This window comes from Bubalus bubalis, chromosome 2 (genome assembly GCF_019923935.1).
Source record: "Bubalus bubalis isolate 160015118507 breed Murrah chromosome 2, NDDB_SH_1, whole genome shotgun sequence".
In the NCBI taxonomy this organism is placed as follows: Eukaryota; Metazoa; Chordata; class Mammalia; order Artiodactyla; family Bovidae; genus Bubalus; species Bubalus bubalis.
Genome location: NC_059158.1, coordinates 12,940,112 through 12,958,744, shown reverse-complemented (window position 1 = coordinate 12,958,744; position 18,633 = coordinate 12,940,112). Strand labels below are relative to the sequence as shown.

Below are 18,633 nucleotides of genomic sequence, written 5' to 3'. Positions count from 1 at the left end.
ACATGTGTTGGAAGAAAAGCTATGACCAACCTAGACAGTATATTAAAAAGCAGAGACATTACTTTGCCAACAAAGCTAGTCAAAGCTATGGTTTTTCCAGTAGTCATGAATGAATGTGAGAGTTGGACCATAAAGAAGTCTGAGCACTGAAAAATTGATGCTTTTGAACTGTGGTGAAGACTCTTGAGAGTCCCTTGGACTACAAGGAGATCAAACCAGTCAATCCTGAAAGAAATCAACCCTGAAAATGCATTGGAAGGACTGATGCTGAAGCTGAAGCTCCAATACTTTGGCCACCTGATGCGAAGAACTGACTCTTTGGAAAAGACCCTGATACTGGGAAAGATCGAGGGCAGGAGGAGAAGGGGACTACAGAGGATGAGATGGTTGGATGGCATCACCGACTCGATGGACATGAGTTTGAGCAAGCTCCAGGAGCTGGTGATGGACAGGGAAGCCAAGCGTGCTGCAATGCATGGGGTCACAAAGAGTTGGACACGACTGAGCAACTGAACTGAGAACTTCCCTGGTGGCAGTGGTTAAGATTCCACATTTCCACTGCCGGGGTGCAAAGGTTCCATCCCTGGTGGGGGAAGTTCCACATGCCACACGGTGAGGCCAAAAAAATAAAATTAAATAAAAAATAACGTGTTCGTCTCCCTCTGTGTACACAGGCAAGCACTAGGCATTGGTCTTCTGGAACTTCTTCTCTCTTCAGAAAAAGAAAGAAGGGTTGAAGATAACAATTTTAAGATTAGATAGAAAGGAAAATTGGACTCCATACACTTGGTAAAGTAGAAAAAGAACAAGTGGCTGGGGGTGGGAGGCGGTTGGGTGGACAGGAACGCTGGAGCAGTATCCCAGCTGTGAAAGGCTGCAAACCTACACGTTTTTAGTTCTGAAGCTTTGTGTCACTGAGAAGGCCTCAGCTCCGGATCAAATGCCACAAAGTTAGATTTCCATATTTACCGATTAGAGTGTTGACAGCAAATGGTTAGAGTCGATTGTGTGTGTATGTGCCATGGGGCTTTCCAGAACCACTGTGCTGTCTACTAGGACAAATGATAGACCTATTATTGTGACCATTCTTTTTTTTTTTTTTTTTTGTGACCATTCTTATAGAAGGCGGATTTCTTGCAGGTTCGTCTGGTTTACCTTGCTGAACACCTCCAACCTCTTGGCGCAGTGCCGCCGGTTGCCACGCGAGGGCAGCACAGGATCAAGAAGAAGCCAGGCTCCTCCCCAAGCGGAGTTGATCGTAGGATAGAGGCTCCGTCAGTCAGCAGTGAGTGGCAGGGCTTGGGGTGGTGGTCTTTGGATTCGTTCTAAAACAATGTGGAACCAGAGACAAGTTAAAGGCACATCAAACATCCACGAAATCCGTCTGGAAAGCATCTTGAGAAGGTAATACACCAGAGACTTGTTCTAGATCTCTTAACTAGAGGTCTAACTGTTCCTCTGCCGTAATCACTCGCTGCATGGGGTTACTGAGCGGAAAAAGGATGTGCTATAAATTCAAAATACACACTGGACTAGCGCTAATAAAACAGAGAGTGTAAAATATCTCACTAATTTTTACAGTGATTATATGTCATAAGGATAGCATTTTGGATATTTTGGATTAAATAAAATATGCATATCCAATTCAGCTCATTTCACTAGCTTCCTTTTTAAAATCTGGCTACTGGAAAATTTAATATTATATACATGGCTCTTACTATATTTCTATTAGACAACATTAATTCTAAAAATATTCCACTTTTAGGTGGAAATTTAGGTTTCCTGAATGTTTTTTCTTAAGGATCACTGCAGAAAGCAATTTCTATTTGGAATGACAATGTATTATAGTCTGAAATTATAATATTAAGTTGATTACTATGTCCCAATACACAGATCATCTTTGAATCTTGTAACACTCGGTAGGAAAATGTTCTTTCTTATCTTACATTAAATCTTCCTCCAGGGGATTTAATGGGATAAAGATTTCCTGTTTTCTCAGAAGTCTAGCAAATAAGAGGGTGAATGATCATGGTAATTATCTCTAAATGAGGAGAAATGATCTGATAAGTGATTTTGCCAAAGACAATGTTCATGCAGGCATTGAGGGGAGAATTCCTGAAAGTGATTTCTTGTAGTTCCACAGTGATTCCTGAGAGACTGTGTTACCTCCTGTTTGAAGATTTTTTTTAAAACATATTGTATATTCTCTATGTTTTCCATATTGATTGAAGTTGAAAGAATTTAACTTGATGTCATTTGAGGGACTTTTGTATCACTGGTTCTCAAACTTGGCTGTACATGATAAGCTCGAAGGGAACTTTAAAAAAATCCCAGCTGCCCAAGGACTTCCCTGGTGGACCAGTGGCTGGGACTCCACACTCCCAGTGCAGGGGGACTGGGCTTGATCCCTGGTGGGGGAACTAGATCCCACAGGCCACAACTAAGACCCGGTGCAACCAAATAAAAATAAAACATCCCAGCTGCCAGACCATACCCTGGACAAATTACTCGTTGGAGGATGAGACCCAGGTATTTACCATGTGCAACCAACATTGAAAATGACTGGGATAGTTAAGACTGTGGGCTCTGAAAACTGCCTGGCTTCAAAGCCCAGCCTGGTCGCTTCCTAGCCCCGTGACCCTGGGCAAGAAACTTAACCTCTGCGAACACTATGGCAGAAACAGGGTGATGAAAATAACACATCTTGTAAGGACTGTCATGTGGTTTAAATAAGATACCTGTGCAAACCACTTACAAGAGGGTGGGCATGCAGTAAATTGATGATTAACTATCAACTTTCTAATTTCATATTCATTTCTCTGGAACACACTTCCAGCCATGGTCCTTGCCTCTAACACAAATTCACCTGTGTATTTCATGTATTGTCCTATGACATTCCTTCGTTCACATTGTTATTGTTCAGTCGCTCAGTCATGTCCAACTCTTTGCAACCCCATGGACTGCCGCACGCCAGGCTTCCCTGTCCTTCACTACTATCTCCCTGAGTTTGCTCAAATTCATGTCCATTAAGTTGGTGATGCCATCCAACCATCGCATCCTGTGTTTCCCCCTTCTCCTCCTGTCTTCAATCTTTCCCAGCATCAGGGTCTTTTCCAGTGAGTCGGCTCTTTGCATCAGGTGGCCAAAGTATTGGCGCTGCAGCATCAGTCCTTCCAATGAATATTCAGGACTGATTTCCTTTAGGATTGACTGGTTTGATCTCCTTACTGTCCAAGGGACTCTAAAGAGTCTTCTCCAGCACCACAGTTCAAAAACATCAATTTTTCGGTGCTCAGCCTTCTTTATGGTCCAATTCTCACATCATACATGACTACTGGAAAAACCATAGCTTTGACTATTGGGACCTTTGTTGGCAAAGTGATGTCTTACATAAATTCATTTTTCAAGTGTTCATTGAGCATCTACTTTACTATGAGAGGGCTTCCCTGGTGGCTCAGTAGTAAAGAATCCACCTGCCAATGTAAGAGTCACAGGTTCGATTTCTGGATTGGGAAGATCCCTGGGAGAAGGAAATGGCAGCCCACTCTAATATTCTTGCCTGAGAAAACCCATGGACAGAGGAGCCTGGCAGGCTACAGTCCGTGGGGTCGCAAAAGAGTCGGACATGATTTAGTGACTAAACAACAAAAACAACAACTTACTATGAGAATTATAGAAGGTCTGAAAGAAAATGCGTGCATCTGCCTCATCCACTTAGGTTTTAATTTCCCTCGTGCACCTGTGTTTTCCCAATAGATCATAAGTATCATGAGCTCTGAGACTAGGTTTCACACCTGGCCAGTCCCAGCCCCTAGCATCCAGCGCTGCTGACGGGAAATCGGAGGGCACTTTGCTGGGTACCAGGGAGCAGCCTGCTTGTCCTCAATAGGTGTCCTCAAGTGTAAAGGGAAGATGCTCCATCCATGACTGGTGTGACAATTACAGGTCTGACTATGTGCTGTGGATTGTTTTTATTCAGTCACTCAGTCATGTCCGACTCTTTGCGACCCCATGGACTGCAGCATGCCAGGCTTCCCTGTCCATCACCAATTCCCAGAGCCTACTCAAACTCATGTTCATTGAGTCGGTGATGCCATCCAACCATCTCATCCTCTGTCGTCCCCTTCTCTTCCCGCCTTCCATCTTTCCCAGCATCAGGGTCTTTTCCAATGAGTCGGTTCTTCGCATCAGGTTGCCAAAGCATTGGAGTTTCAGCTTAAGCATCAGTCCTTCCAATGAATATTCTGTGGATCAGTTCAGTTCAGTTCAGTCCCTGAGTTGTGTCTGACTCTTTGCGAGCCTATGGACTCTGCTAAGTCACTTCAGTCGTGTCCAACTCTGTGCGACCCCATGGACTGCAGCCTACCAGGCTCCTCCGTCCATGGGATTCTCCAGGCAAGAGTACTGCAGTGGGTTGCCATTTCCTTCTCCAATGCATGAACGTGGAAAGTGAAAGTGAAGTCGCTCAGTCGTGTCTGACTCTTAGCGACCCCATGGACTGCAGCCTACCAGGCTCCTCCATCCATGGGATTTTCCGGGCAACAGTACTGGAGTGGGGTGCCATTGCCTTCTCCGACTCTGTGATTAGAACTTGTTAAAATCCACTGTCCGCCTCTCCGGATACAGTGTGGCGCGCGCCCACAAGGGGGCGGCACGTCTCGGCCGAGCGGCCGAACAAAGTGGACGTCAGGCCCAGCGGCCCCGCCCCGTGACCGTGACCCCAGGCCGCGCCGGCGCGGCGTCCAGCTCCGCCGGCAGACGGCGCGGCCGGAGCGTGCGGGGCGGGGGCCGCGCGATGGGGGCCGAGGCTGCTGGGAGCGGGCCGGCGCTGCGGGAGCTGCTGCGCGAGGCCGAGACCAGCCTGCTTGAGTGCAAAGTGTGCTTCGAGCGGTTCGGCCACCGCCAGCAGCGGCGCCCACGCAACCTGTCCTGCGGCCACGTGGTCTGCCTGGCCTGCGTGGCCGCCCTGGCGCACCCGCGGACGCTGGCCCTCGAGTGCCCCTTCTGCCGGCGGGCCTGCCGGGGCTGCGACACCAGCGACTGCCTGCCGGTGCTCCACTTCCTGGAGCTCCTGGGCTCCGCGCTGCGGCCCGGCCCCGCCGCCCCGCGCGCCGCCCCCGCCGCCCCGGGGGTCCTCACCTGCCAGCACGCCTTCGGCGGCTGGGGGACCCTGGTCAACCCCACTGGGCTGGCTCTGTGTCCCAAGACGGGGCGGGTCGTGGTGGTGCACGACGGCAAGCGGCGAGTCAAGGTCTTCGACTCCGGGGGAGGCTGCGCGCATCAGTTTGGAGAGAAGGGGGACGCTGCCCAGGACCTTCGGTACCCGATTGACGTCACGGTCACCAACGACTGCCACGTGGTCGTCACGGACGCCGGCGACCGCTCCCTCAAAGTATTTGACTTTTTCGGCCAGATCAAACTCGTTTTGGGAGGCCACTTCTGCTTGCCGTGGGGTGTGGAGACCACCCCGCAGAATGGGGTCTTGGTCACGGACGCGGAGGCGGGGTCCCTGCACCTCCTGGAAGTCGACTTTCCCGAAGGGGTCCTCCGGAGGACTGAACGGTTGCAGGCTCACCTGCGTCGCCCGCGGGGGCTGGCGGTGTCCTGGCTCACCGGGGCCATCGCGGTCCTCGAACACCCGCTGGGGCCCGGCGCCTGCAGCGGCACCACGGTGAAGGTGTTCAGCGCGAGCATGCAGCTCATCGGCCAGGTGGACTCCTTCGGGCTGAGCCTCTTTTTCCCTTCCAAGATCACTGCCTCCGCCGTGGCCTTCGATCACCAGGGCAACGTGGTGGTTGCCGATACTTCCAGTCCGGCTGTCCTCTGTCTAGGCAAACCCGATGAGTTTCCAGTGCTGAAGCCCATCATCACCCACGGTCTTTCGCATCCCGTGGCTCTGACCTTCACCAAGGAGAGTTCTCTTCTTGTGCTGGACAGCGCGGCCCATTCTGTAAAAGTCTACAAGGTTGACTGGGGATGATGGGGTGTGGTGGGGGTCCTGGGACCTGCTCCAGAAGCCCTGGAGCTGCCCCTCTTGAGCCCTGGATCAATGACTTAATCATCTATTCAATAGAGATGACTGTAACTGCCTGGTAGACTTAACAAAGGTGGGGGCCATTATTAAAGAATAATAATGAAATCTACCATTGATGGATTATGTACTCCTAGTGCTAAGAAATTTGTGAATATTAGCCCCTTTAATCCTTTCAGCGGCCCAGTGGTAATTTCTATTACATATCTCATTTTAAGGATGAGAAAACTAAGACCCAGAGAGCTGAAGAGATTTATCCAAGGTCACATTTACTTACTCTGATAGTCACAAATGGAACTCAATTCTGACTCCAAAACGCCTTGCTCTTAAATAAGACAACAGATGTGGAAAAATATATATGAGTGTATATTGTTGCTACATGTACTCTATTTACAAGTAGCTAATTTCTTAGAGGCATAGAGAAAGGAGACTTCGTAAAGTTCAAGAGAAAAAGGATTTTGTGGTGGATGTCAGTTTAGTTCAACATACAATTCCTCTGATGTCTCTTTAGATGAGGTTACTGTGGATCTTAAGTTACTTGAAAAACAAAAGCAATCAACTTTGCTTATTCAAAAGGTCAACACTTCTCTTAGTACCTGTAACTCCTCTGCTATAGGCACTTAGGAAATACTACTTGGTTGGTTGAGAAAGGTTTGTGTTTTTGTTTTTGTGTGTGTGTTCTAAGAAATCTTGACTTAATCAAGATAACTAAGATTTTTTTTTCTTATGTTTTCTTCTACAAGTTGTATATTTTTGGGTGTCCCATTTCGAGTTGATTCCTGTCTACAACATGAAGTATGGGTTGAGGTTAATTTTTTTTTTTTTTTTGATATGAGGGTGTCCAATTATTCCAGCACTATTTGTTGAAAAGACTTTTTTTTTTTTTGCCTCCTTGTGGCATGAGGGATCTTAGTTCCTTGGCCAGGGATCGAACCCGTGCTCCCTGTACTGGGAGCACAGAGTCTTAGCCTCTGGACTGGGAGGGAAGTCCAGGAGAAAGACTTATGTTAGTGTAAGTTCTGAACTCCTGTGGAATGCTCTACACATGTACTTGTGTTAGAGGGCCGGATGATATTTCTGTTAGTGTAAATATAGAGATAAGTCACCACAGTCAGTTCATGGCAGAAATGATTTTGCTTGCCTCTTTATGATCAGTGGTAATCTGAAGAACTTTGGTGATGGGGTTTTTCTCTGTCTATTTAAATCTGTCCCATATGTTGCAAACACCAGGCACTCAATAAATAATTCCTTTGATCCTGAGTTGGCATTTAACCACTGGCAAATCCCTCGTGGCTCAGACAATAAAGAATCTGCCTGCAATGCAGGAGATAGGGGTTTGATCCCTGGGTCAGGAAGATCCCCTGGAGAAGGGAATGGCAACCCACTCCAGTATCCTTACCAGGGAAATGCTATGGATCTAGGAGCCTGTTGGGCTACAGTCTGTGGGGTTGCAAAGAGTTAGACATGACTTGGTGACTAACACTTCCACTTTTCACTTTCAGACACTTTAACTACTTCTTGAATTGACATGATGGCTTGACCAAGATGATGCCTGCATTAAGGTTGCATTGATTAAGTGAATAGGTGGAGATTTTGGGTGAAGTAGCTGCTTCTCTATAAGCTGTATGTCTAGCTGGTATAACATTTCAGAGTTAAGGGCTGTTGGAAAAATACCAAATAGCCAGCACCTCAGAAGCAGTAGCAAAACTTTTTCCTCAGGGAAGAAATAGTGGTTTTGAAAGGTGAGGGTTTGCTTTAGGTAATAGCTGATGCTTTATCAACAATAGGATTCTAATTTACAAAGCATTTTCATAGATATAATGTACATTCTAGACACAGCCCCCAAATTATGAAAAAGATTGTAGTTTGTTCTTTGAAGCTAAAAGAGAGAGCTAGGCTCCCGTACCAGTCTACAGAAGCCCATTTTGCTTCAATGCTCCCATCATGTAGCACTGATACGATTTCAGGCATCATGGACCAACCACCATTTGTAAATGCATCATCCCAAATAGGGGTTCTGGGAAGAGCCCCCACCTTCCCCACCGACACCCTATCCTTAGAAATCACCCTCAGGTCAGCGACATCACAGGAATTCTGAGTTGTATAACAAGAAAAGTTGTCTTAGATGGAGATACAGGTTCATACTTGGTCATTTGTGAATAGGGCAACCGTGGATTGATGTTACAAATGTTTTCCTTGGGAACAATGACATTTTAAGGCCTTGGGGTCCATTGAGCCAATCAAGAGACCTTCTCTTATTTGAAATCATCAGTGGTATCATGTTTGCCTCTAGAGCTGAGTGTGTCTTTTCAGGCCAGGTGTGGAATATATGCAGCATGTATGGAGAGATCCCTTATTACCATGTGGATTACCTAGCTGGAAGAATGGTGTGTGAGCTCCCAAGATGACATGGGAGCGATTCAGAGAGGTGATCACAAGTGATCTTGTTAATGGCTACCTTTACTTGGTAGATGATCAGGCTGCAGATAGACAGCAGGGTTTCCAAAGACACCAATTTTGCTGTTTCTGATCCACAGGCATGCACATGCTGAGGGGTAGGTTCAGTAACCTGTAATGGAGATGTTAAGTTCACCTTCTGGGCCGTGCTCTTTAAAGCAAGCTGGTTAAAGCGCTCAAGCCGCACCCTGCTGAACACCACCAGATTGTTAGAGGAACTGGAGAGTCTGAGGTGGGCCAAAGGAAATCATCACAGCACAAAGAAAGAGGTCCCTCAAAACTGTGTCTTTTGCAGCGACCTGGATGGACCTAGAGTCTGTCATACAGAGAGAAGTCACAAAGAGAAAAACCAACACTGGATATTAACACATATATGTGGAATCGAGAGAAATGGTACAGATGATCTTATTTGCAAAGCAAAAATAGAGACACAGACATAGAGAACAAACACATGGCTACCAAGGGGAAAGGAGGGGGTGGGATGAACTGGGGGATTGGATTGACTATATATACTATTGACACCGTGTATAAAGTAGATAACTAATGAGAGCCTGCTGTGTAGCACAGAGAACTCTCCTCAATGCTCCCTGGTGACCTAAATGAGAAGGAAATACAAAGAAGAGGGGGATACATGTAACAGTAACTGATCCCCTTTGCTGTACAGCAGAGATTAGCACAGCCTCGTAAAGCAACTAACTGCAATAAAAATCAATAAAATTTAAATAATAATGAAGTAAGAGGTTCCCAGGTGATGGAGGAGAGTTGGAATGACTTTCCAGAGGTCAGAGACAAAATAACCACAAATAGCTGGAGAAGGAAAAGGAATGGGCTTTTCCTGAAAATCCCCCTCAATCAGATGCCTTTACGCCAGCGCTACCCACCATGGCTCGCCACCTGGTGCGTCTGTAAAAGCAGGCAGAGGGCCCGTCAGCCACGCTCACATCACCCTCCATTTGTTCTTATTTTGCCCAATTCCTGAGGCTCGGACTGTCTCCTGGTTTTGGCCTTGTTCTGCCCTCTGGACTTGATTTTCACAGTCTTCTTCCTTGGCGTTTCCTAAGGATTGTGGTTCAGAGTCATATTTCTTCCCTCTACTTAGACACACTCTCTCTGGATCCCGGGATGCAAAGCATCACAACTTGTTTGTGCCTCATCCAGACCCTTCCTGGTGAGTCGGGTGAAGACCTCACTGAAAGTGAATTGTGTGCCTTTTGAGGAAGTATTCCGTATACCTCAGAAAAATGGGGAAGACCCACTGATGATGGCAGTTTAACCATCCTCCACCGCCACTGAGAGACGAGATGTAGGCTGGTGGCTAGCGCTCCACTAATAGCAACCTGCTCCGGAGCTTCTGGGGCTTCCCTGGTAACTCAGTCGATAAAGGAGCCTGCAATGCAGGAGACCCAGGTTCGATCCCCAGGTTGGGAAGATCCACTGGAGAAAGGAATGGTAACCCACTCCAGTATTCTTGCCTGGAGAATCCTGTGGACACAGGAGCCTGGTAGGCTACAGTCCATGGGGTCGCAAAGAGTCGGACACAACTTAGTGACTAAACCATCACCACCCTGGTGGTGTACTATGGTTGATAAGGAGGTTAAGTGTTTTCTTTAAGAATATGTAGGAAATATGAGAGCGAGGCTGCCAGGACTCACCACAGCAACTGTGCTGAGCCATCATGGTTGTCTACCATGCCCACCGCCCCTTCTAAGGAAAACCTACTCCCCTTCCCAACAGGCCCTGCTGATGAGCTAGCCCTTGGCCGCCATGTTTCCTAATTGGATAGGAGTGCCCACCAATATGAAGAGCAACCTGTCGACCAATGTCCTGCCAAATATATTCAATTAGATCAGGAAGCTAGCCTACAACTTGGCCTCAGATGAACAGTTTTTCTCAAAAGGGATAAAGAGATCCAATTAGATTCTTTTCTTGAGGTGGCAGGGTTGCCTTTTTTTTTTAATTGAAGTATAGTTAGTTTTTTGGGCTTCCCTCTTGACTCAGTCGGTAAAGAATCTACCTGAAATGCAGGAGACCAGGGTTCAATTCCTGGGTCAGGAAGATCCCCTGGAGAAGGAAATGGCAACCCACTCCAGTATTCTTGCATGGAGAATCCTGTGGACACAGGAGCCTGGAGGGCTACAGTCCATGGGGTCACAAGAATCAGACACGACTTAGTGACTAAACCACCACCAGAGTGGTTTACACTATTGTTTTTGTTTCAGATATACACCAAAGTGGTTCAGTTACACACACATCTTTTTTAGATTCTTTTCCCTTATAGGTTATTATAAAATATTGAGTGTGGTTCCCTGTGCTGTGTAATCTATTTCCATTTTCAAACTGCTGGTGGATAAATCTGGACGGACTAAAAGTGATGATACAGGAAGGCCAATTCCATTACATTTTGGAGTTAATTTCCGCAAAATTGTACCAGTCCCCTCTGGTGGACACTAAAATGTAAATCTTAAAATTAGTAACTTTTCTTCTCTGACCAGTCAGTACGAAATACATTATGTGAATTTGTTAAATTTGCTAGCAGCACTATCTGTACAAGTTGAACACAGGATATTCGAATGCATTCTGATTATAGACAAAACCTATTAATTCATAAGGGTTTTGGGGAAGAGGGGAGAGTTATGTCTTTGTCAGGTTTTACTGTTAGGGTGGTGCTGGCCTCATAAAATGAGTTGGGAAATGTTCCTTCCAGCTTTATTTCCTGAAAGAACTTGTATGACAGTGTTGGCATTTCTTCTTAAATGTTTGATAGAGTTCACCAGTGAAACCTAGTGGCCCAAGAAATTTCTTGATGTGTGTACATTCAGAGTTTATGGTTGTTCTCTGTAGAAAGATGGGCCAGTTGGAGCTTACTCAATCATACTGGAACAGGAATTTTAAAAACCTTTTAAATTTCTTTGATTTTTTTTTTTTTTTTGGCAAGCATTTTATCACTGACTATTTCCTGTGTGCTCATTTTGTGTTGAGCAAGGTGCAAAGCTGTGAGGATGTGAAGGTTCCCAGGCGCGGATGGTTGGGGGTTGGGTGTGGAGATGGACAAGCTAATCAGAAGAATATGGCATAGGATGGTGAGTGCTCTGGAAAGCACATGCTGGGGGGATGGGGCGGGAGGGGGAGAAGGGCCCAGTAGCCAGAACAGAACAGATATTGGGAGAGATGACATCACCCTAGAATTCCAGACTGATTGATGTCATCAATGCTGGACACTTCGTCCAAAACAAACTAAAAAACTAAAAGTAAACATTTGTCTTTAAGTATTGATTCTTCGTGGTCCCGACGTTAGGATCTATTTTTCTGTCGCTATAGCCTGTCAGCATTCGGGGACCGTGTAAAGAAGGCAAGATGACAGCTGATGGTCAGTGATGCTCAGCTGAGTTTCTGAGCATCTCGGGGTATTTTTTGATATTTTTACATTTAGCTAAACAGCACAGTAGTAAGTGTATTCTAAAAAGGTCAAAAGTGCCCTCTTTGGACAAAGCTCATTTGTTGTTACAATGAAATCCTCCCCACAGGGAAACATTTTATAATCCTCTCCCACATTTAGTCCTTTCCCATCATTGCGGCAGTGACAGATTTTATGGGAGGAGGAGTCACGTGGACCTAACACGTACGTCCCTGATACAGAGATGCTTGCTGCTGGAGAGTCCTCCTGTGTCCTGTGGTCTTGACACCTCTGCTTTGTTACTAAATCAGGACCTTGCTGGGCCTCTTGGCACTAATGACTCGAGTCCTCGCCTCCCCTAGCTTCAGCCACTCAGGGGACATCCCTCCTGTGCGGTAACCGGTCAAACAGGCAAAATATTCAAGAGAAAGGCACTGCAGCTTTTCACCTGCAGCTGTTTTTCATGAATTATAAACTGTATGTCAAAAGAGGCCAGAAACAGGGACTGCTTTCAAAGAACCATGATGGAGAAACATGAAACATTAGAAGAGTTTTGGCTCCAGGCACCCAGCACTTGGTCAGAATATGAGGAAAGCTTCTCCAGTTATTGAGGGTTGATTTGATGGGATATTTCACAACTGAGTTTGAAAGTATTTTAGGGGGCCAGGGGTACCTGGCACCCCACTCCAGTACTCTTGGCTGGAAAATCCCATGGATGGAGGAGCCTGGAAGGCTGCAGTCCATGGGGTCGCTGAGGGTCGGACATGACTGAGCGACTTCACTTAGACTTTTCACTTTCACACATTGGAGAAGGAAATGGCAACCCATTCCAGTGTTCTTGCCTGAAGAATCCCAGGGACAGGGGAGCCTGGTGGGCTGCCGTCTATGGGGTCGCACAGAGTCAGACATGACTGAAGTGACCCAGCAGCAGCAGCAGCAGGGGGTGCCAGAGCGTGTGTCTATAAGATCCTGTATTTGTTATGAAACATGCCAAATAATTTATGAATACTGCTTAGCACCATGTCTTCATGTGCACACCATCAATGAAAGGCTTCCCGTCAGGATGTGACCTTTGCTTGGGTTCCATGCTCTCTCTCCCAGCCAGGTCGACTCATTACCGTCTCCCTCTCAGGGAGAAGGGCTCCTGCCTGCAGCTGTCCTGTGGACACACTCTGAAGTTGGGCCCCGGCCCCCCAGGAGCAGTATGAGAGGCTTCCAGTTAAAGGTTTTCCTGTCTGGTGCCTGGGGTCTGCCATCCAGGGCATAGGCCTCACTACTGGCTCCCATCTAGGCTCCAAGGGCAGCCTGGACTTGGCTCTTACCCTCAGCACTGTAGACCAACCCAAGTACGACATCTGGGCCCCAGCTTTGCTCTCGCTCGGCTGCTGTAGGCATCCTTGCCTCCATCCTTAGCTGTGACCCACAGTGACACTTTCTGTCTTACCTAATGCTGTTAGAGACCAGGGAGTGTATGAGGTTGAGTATTTTTGGACCATTACTGAGACAGAGGCAGAGGATAAGAGAGTAGCAAGTAGAAACGGTACCAAGAATGAATGGCTTCTCATTGGATGCAGAGACTCTACACCGGGCCCCAGCCTTCAGTTCTTACACAGACTCATCTCATCCTCATCATAGCCTAGGAAATATCGGGTTGGCCAAAAGGCCAATTTGGGTTTTTCTGTGAGATGTTATGTATGTCCATAAGATGCTTTCCATAATGTCTTACAGAAAAACTCAAAGGAAACTTGTGTCCAGCTGGTAGTTGCTATTGGCATTTTTACAGGTGGGGAAACTGAGGCACAGAGAAGCTAAGTAATTGGCTGAAGGTCACATAGACAGACAGTAGATAAACTGTTTAATCTCTCTGAGATTAAAGTTTCTTTCTGTAAAATGGAAATTTAATAGTACCCACTTTCTAGACTTGTGAGGCCTACAGAAGTTTATACATGTACAGTAGAACACTGGTAGGTGTCCAGTCTCTCTTAGCAATCATTATTTTGCCTGAACTATTTTGGGGTAAGGCAGTACCTCTGTTTTTAAGCACAGAGGTTAGTGATCATGAAGGTTAGACCTGCATGAAGCCATCTGTGCTCGAGTGTAGGGAGAACCTCCCTGACAACAACATCCGCAGAAAAGAAAGCGGAGCTGAAAGCCGGAGGAAGATGACATCCGCGTAACGTCGTTGGGTCTCCCAGTTTTTCTATTCCCAAAGCCGGGTATCACCCTGGAGTCATGTTTATCTGAGCTGACAAGTTTCCTGTTCTAAAACAAGTTTGAGTTGTGTGTCTGTGTTGTTATTGTTTAGTTGCTCAGTCGTGTCCGACTCTTGTGACCCGTAGACTGTAGCCCTCCAGGCTCCTCTGTTCATGGGATTCTTCAGGCAAGAATATTGGAGTGGGTTGCCATTTTCTTCTGCAGGGGTTCTTCCCGACCCAGGGATGGAACCCACGTCTCCTGCATTGGCAGGTGGGTTCTTTACCCCCGAGCTACCAGGGAAGCCACCTGAGTGTCTATGACTTTCATCTAAAGGAGCCTCAAGAGAGTCCAAGGTCAGGCTCCTAGAAGACATCATGTATTCTTATTACAAGGACTTTGCTTTACACCTTATGTCAAGGCAGCACAAAGCTGGCTTTCAGTCTATACTCAGAGATCCACAATAGAAGAAAATGATTGGCTCCTTTGAGTTTTGAGTGAGGTGTCAAACTACAATATGTTGTTGGACTCTTTTGTTTGTTTGGCCACACCACATGGCATGTGGGATCCTAGTTCCCCGACCACTTCATTTTGAAGTGCAGACTCTTAACCCCTGGACCACCTTATGCTGTCTAATTTTTTTTTGAGGAGTGGGAAGAGAGTCACCTGCTACCCATTGAAAGGATTTTTTTTTTTTTGGATTATCAGAGCTCCTGTGATACAAAAGGTTTTCAAGTTTGGTAGGATCATAGAAAGGGCTTCCCAGGTGATGCCATTGTAAAGAATCCATCTACCAGTGCAGAAGATGCAAGAGACACAGGTTCAATCCCTGGGTCAGAAAGATCACTTGAAGTAGGCGATGGCCACCCACTCCAGTATTATTATTTAAAAAAAAAAAAAAAAGATATGGAATGCTTCAGGAATTTGCATGTCATCCTTGCTCAGGGGCCATGCTAATCTTCACTGTATTGTTCCAGTTTTAGTATATGTGCTGCCAAAGTGAGCACCCGCTCCAGTATTCTTGCCTGGGAAACCCCATGGACAGAGGAGCTTGGCAGGCTATAGTCCTTGGGGTTGCAAAGAAAGAGTCAGACACGACTGAGCTGGTGCACTCACACACACCCACACACACAGCCACACACACAGGATAACAGAAATCTTGACGTGTAAGTCCCTCACTTTCTAAATAAGTAAATTGAAGCCTGAAGAGGTTAAGTAACTTGGACAAGTGATTAATCTTCTTAGGAGAAAACCCAGAATTCTAAACCTTGCTGCCGTTGGAATTCTCTCTGATTTTGGATTTTCAGCAACATAAACTGCACACAGTGTATTTTCTACGTAGATATGCAGAATCGGAGAGTCAGCAGCTGATGTCAGCTCTGCTGACTCCTAACCAAGTTTGGTTTTCCCATTGTTATCCTGCTTTTTCCTATAAGTAGACACTTTTCTTATAACCATGGTATTTACTTATCTTACTGTAATGTGTATAAGCATGTGATAAACATATAATGTATAATTCTAACCCTACAGGATGTTACTAGGTGGTATTGTGGAAAAAGAGGTTCTGTATTTAATTAAATTTATGAGTTAAATGGGTTTCTTTATTGCAATTGATCTCAAAGCCATCAATAAGCTATTTTGCATTATAAATTGCAAAATAAAGGGAATGGTTAGATACAGAGTACCGTGTTTTCCAAACTTACCCGACCCCAGGTCTGCTGCTAGAAATACTGTTTTGGCAGCCTGAATTTTCACATTTTTTCCTTTCTCCCCATGCTTCCATTCTGCCCTTTTCTTTGGTATTTTTGTTTCTGGGTCTTCATTTTTTAATTCTTACCTTCAATTCTCATCCTCCCCCCCAGTCTTCTGTCACTCCAAGTTCCTACATTTGGGTGCTTTTCTGGTGATAATTCTCCTTCTCTCAGTCTTTGTGGTGGCCTTTTTTTTTTTTTTTTTTTTTTGCGAGGGAGAGAGGGTGAAGGAGGGTAACGAGCTCCAATGAGCCAGTGTCTCTTGCAGGTTTAGGGAAGAATGACCAACCTGGGCTCACTCAGATCAGCCTTGACTTAATTGTTTCTCAATATATCTGCACCCTGAGGTGGGCTTGTGGGAAAGAGCAGCTCATACCAATGCCTTCCAGGGCTTGCCCAGAAGTGCCATGAAAGCCACTGGCCCCCCTTTGTTGAATTCTCCTCACCTTTCCAGGAACAGCCCAGCAGTGAAACTTCTCTGCACATTATCCAGCCATTGAAGGCTCCCTCTAGACATCAGGTGTCTCACCCGCAAGCCAGTTCCAGCCCCACATTCAACCTTTTGTCTCCAGACAAGGTAGCTCTCTGTCCAGGGTGGCATTTACACTTTTACTTGTACTCTGCTTTGTTCCTGCTGTTGCTTGGGCACTGCTTGCGGGATCTTAGTGCCCTGACCAGGGACTGAACCCACGCCCCCTGCAGTGGAAGCCTGGAGTCCCTACCACTGGACCACCAGGGAAGTCTCAACATTTACACTTTGACTGGGAGAATCAGCCTCCCTGATTAAGAGCCCCGGCAGTTGTCTCTGAGTGTTGCTGTCTTTCACCTTTCCCAAGTGTTCTGTTTTCTACATTTGCCTTATTGTATCCACAAAATTCCTGCAGTGATTCTGAACTTGTTTTATACATGGGTATGATTTCTCTTCATTTAGAGTTTTAAGATTTAAAATTCCCTAATTTTCAAGGTTCTTTACAGACTTCATGGTACAGTTTTGAGTAGTACCATGCTTCTTCCATAGGATAAATGGTATCAGAACCTACATTCATGCTGATCCAATTGAATGAACACCTCATGGACTTTTCTACTTCTCACAATTTGTCCCTCGGAATTGTTCCCATTCATTCTGAAACTGAGATGCATCCTACACAAATCACTTTTTTTGAGGAGTTTCAGGCCTGTGTCCTCATTGTGGAGACCACAAAGCCAAACAAGCCATTTCCAAGGCCAGGTATGAATCATTGACAGGTAGCACTTTGTGGCAACCCACTCTAGTTTTCTTGCCTGGGAGATCCCAAAGACAGAAGATCCTGGCGGGCAACAATCCATGGGGGTCCCAAAGAATCAGACACGACTGAGCACACACACAGCAGTTTGGATAAACTTTATACTCATCCATTTTCATTTCAAAATTTGATACTATCTGTAAGAGTAAATCAGAAAGCAAATTCTGAAATGTTGATGGTAAGTAGATTTTTTGTGTTTTCTATTTTAATGGCTTTCCTGGAGACATACATACCCTCCTTACTATTTTATATTGAATCAGACCTTCCTATGGCTGGTTCTTGTCACACAGGACTGTCAGCTAGCAGCTGACCCTGTGTCATCTTTAAGCATTTTGGTATGCGTTGGGATTTGTCCATAAGGAGCATAGACTGTAACTGGAAATAGGTAGAGAGCTACAACCAGCCACAGACTATTTACCCCTCATCCAGCCATCCAGCCATGCCTCTGGGCCTCACTAAGTGGTGATAGCCAGTGCATACTCGGAAGGCCCTCTCCAGGTACAACTGAAGGAAACCGTAGCAGAAATGATGCCTGATCTGATAACACCCAGATCCAGGAAAGAAGAAGCTAAAGAAGGTTACTTCTGCTATATACCTGAGCCTCAGGTAATCTGATCGGTACTACCTGGCTGGCCATTAGTTTAACTAAGTTACTCGTTTGGGCTCAGGTATCACATCAAGGTGTTAAATTTAATCTCTAAAGACTTCTGTGGTTTGGACTCAGAATGTTCTGTGAACTCAACTTCTTTCCTTTCTAGTGTTGCATCTAAACTCTGTAACTGACCCAGATTTCAGGACTTGGCTGGGAACCACAGGGAAGGTCTGAGGCAGATACAGGATTCAGTTCAGGATGCTTTCAGTTCTGGTCTGGCTCTTTATTTATTTACTTTTTGGTTGCACCAGATCTTCATTGCTGCTTTCTCTAGTTGTGGCAAGCAATGGTGGCTTCTCTTGTGGAACACAGCTCAAGGGCTTCAGTGCTTGTGGCACATGGGCTCGCTCGTTGTGGCTCACAGGCTTAGTTGCTCTGTCGCATGTGGGATCTTCCCAGACCAAGGATCGAACCCATGTCCCCTGCATTGCAGGGTGGACTCTTAACCACTGGGCCACCAGGGAAGCACTGGTCTAGCTCTTGATACCCCAGCTTGTCCAAGGTTTCCAGTTTTATGTCTCTCCTGTGATCTGAATGAAACTTAAAACCCTTGGACAGTAGAGTACCAGACTTTCATCATGAGAGTCCAGGGTTGAAGTCTGTTCAAAACCATGGCTCCGTTCCTTTCTTCTATCATCATAGATAAACATGGCCACAGTGGCGAATTCAGATGGCCAGTTATTAGCTCACACTCTCTTATGGTATTATTAATCACTTTGTAAGCATTCAAGTAACTTTTTGTTTGTCTTCTTTTCCTTCCTTGGACTAGAGTGTTCTCTTTCATGCATAGAATAATTCAAGCAATTTCTACCTCTTTTCTACATAGAAATTTTGGCCTTGGACACACCACTAACAATCATAAATCCAGAGGT

At 46.0% G+C, this 18,633-nt stretch overlaps 1 protein-coding gene and 1 non-coding gene across 2 annotated transcripts; one reads left to right on the top strand and one right to left on the bottom strand.

Moving 5' to 3' along the window:
* Positions 1-4,706: 4,706 nt before the first annotated feature.
* Positions 4,707-6,143, top strand: NHLRC1 (NHL repeat containing E3 ubiquitin protein ligase 1). Its single transcript, XM_006072568.3, has one exon. It carries the CDS (start codon positions 4,796-4,798, stop codon positions 5,978-5,980), a length of 1,185 nt encoding a protein of 394 aa, XP_006072630.2. The 5' UTR covers positions 4,707-4,795; the 3' UTR covers positions 5,981-6,143.
* Positions 6,144-14,975: 8,832 nt separating this feature from the next.
* LOC112583171 lies at positions 14,976-15,082 on the bottom strand. Its single transcript, XR_003107514.1, has one exon. It is a non-coding gene; the product is annotated as a U6 spliceosomal RNA (small nuclear RNA).
* Between the last annotated feature and the right edge of the window lie 3,551 nt (positions 15,083-18,633).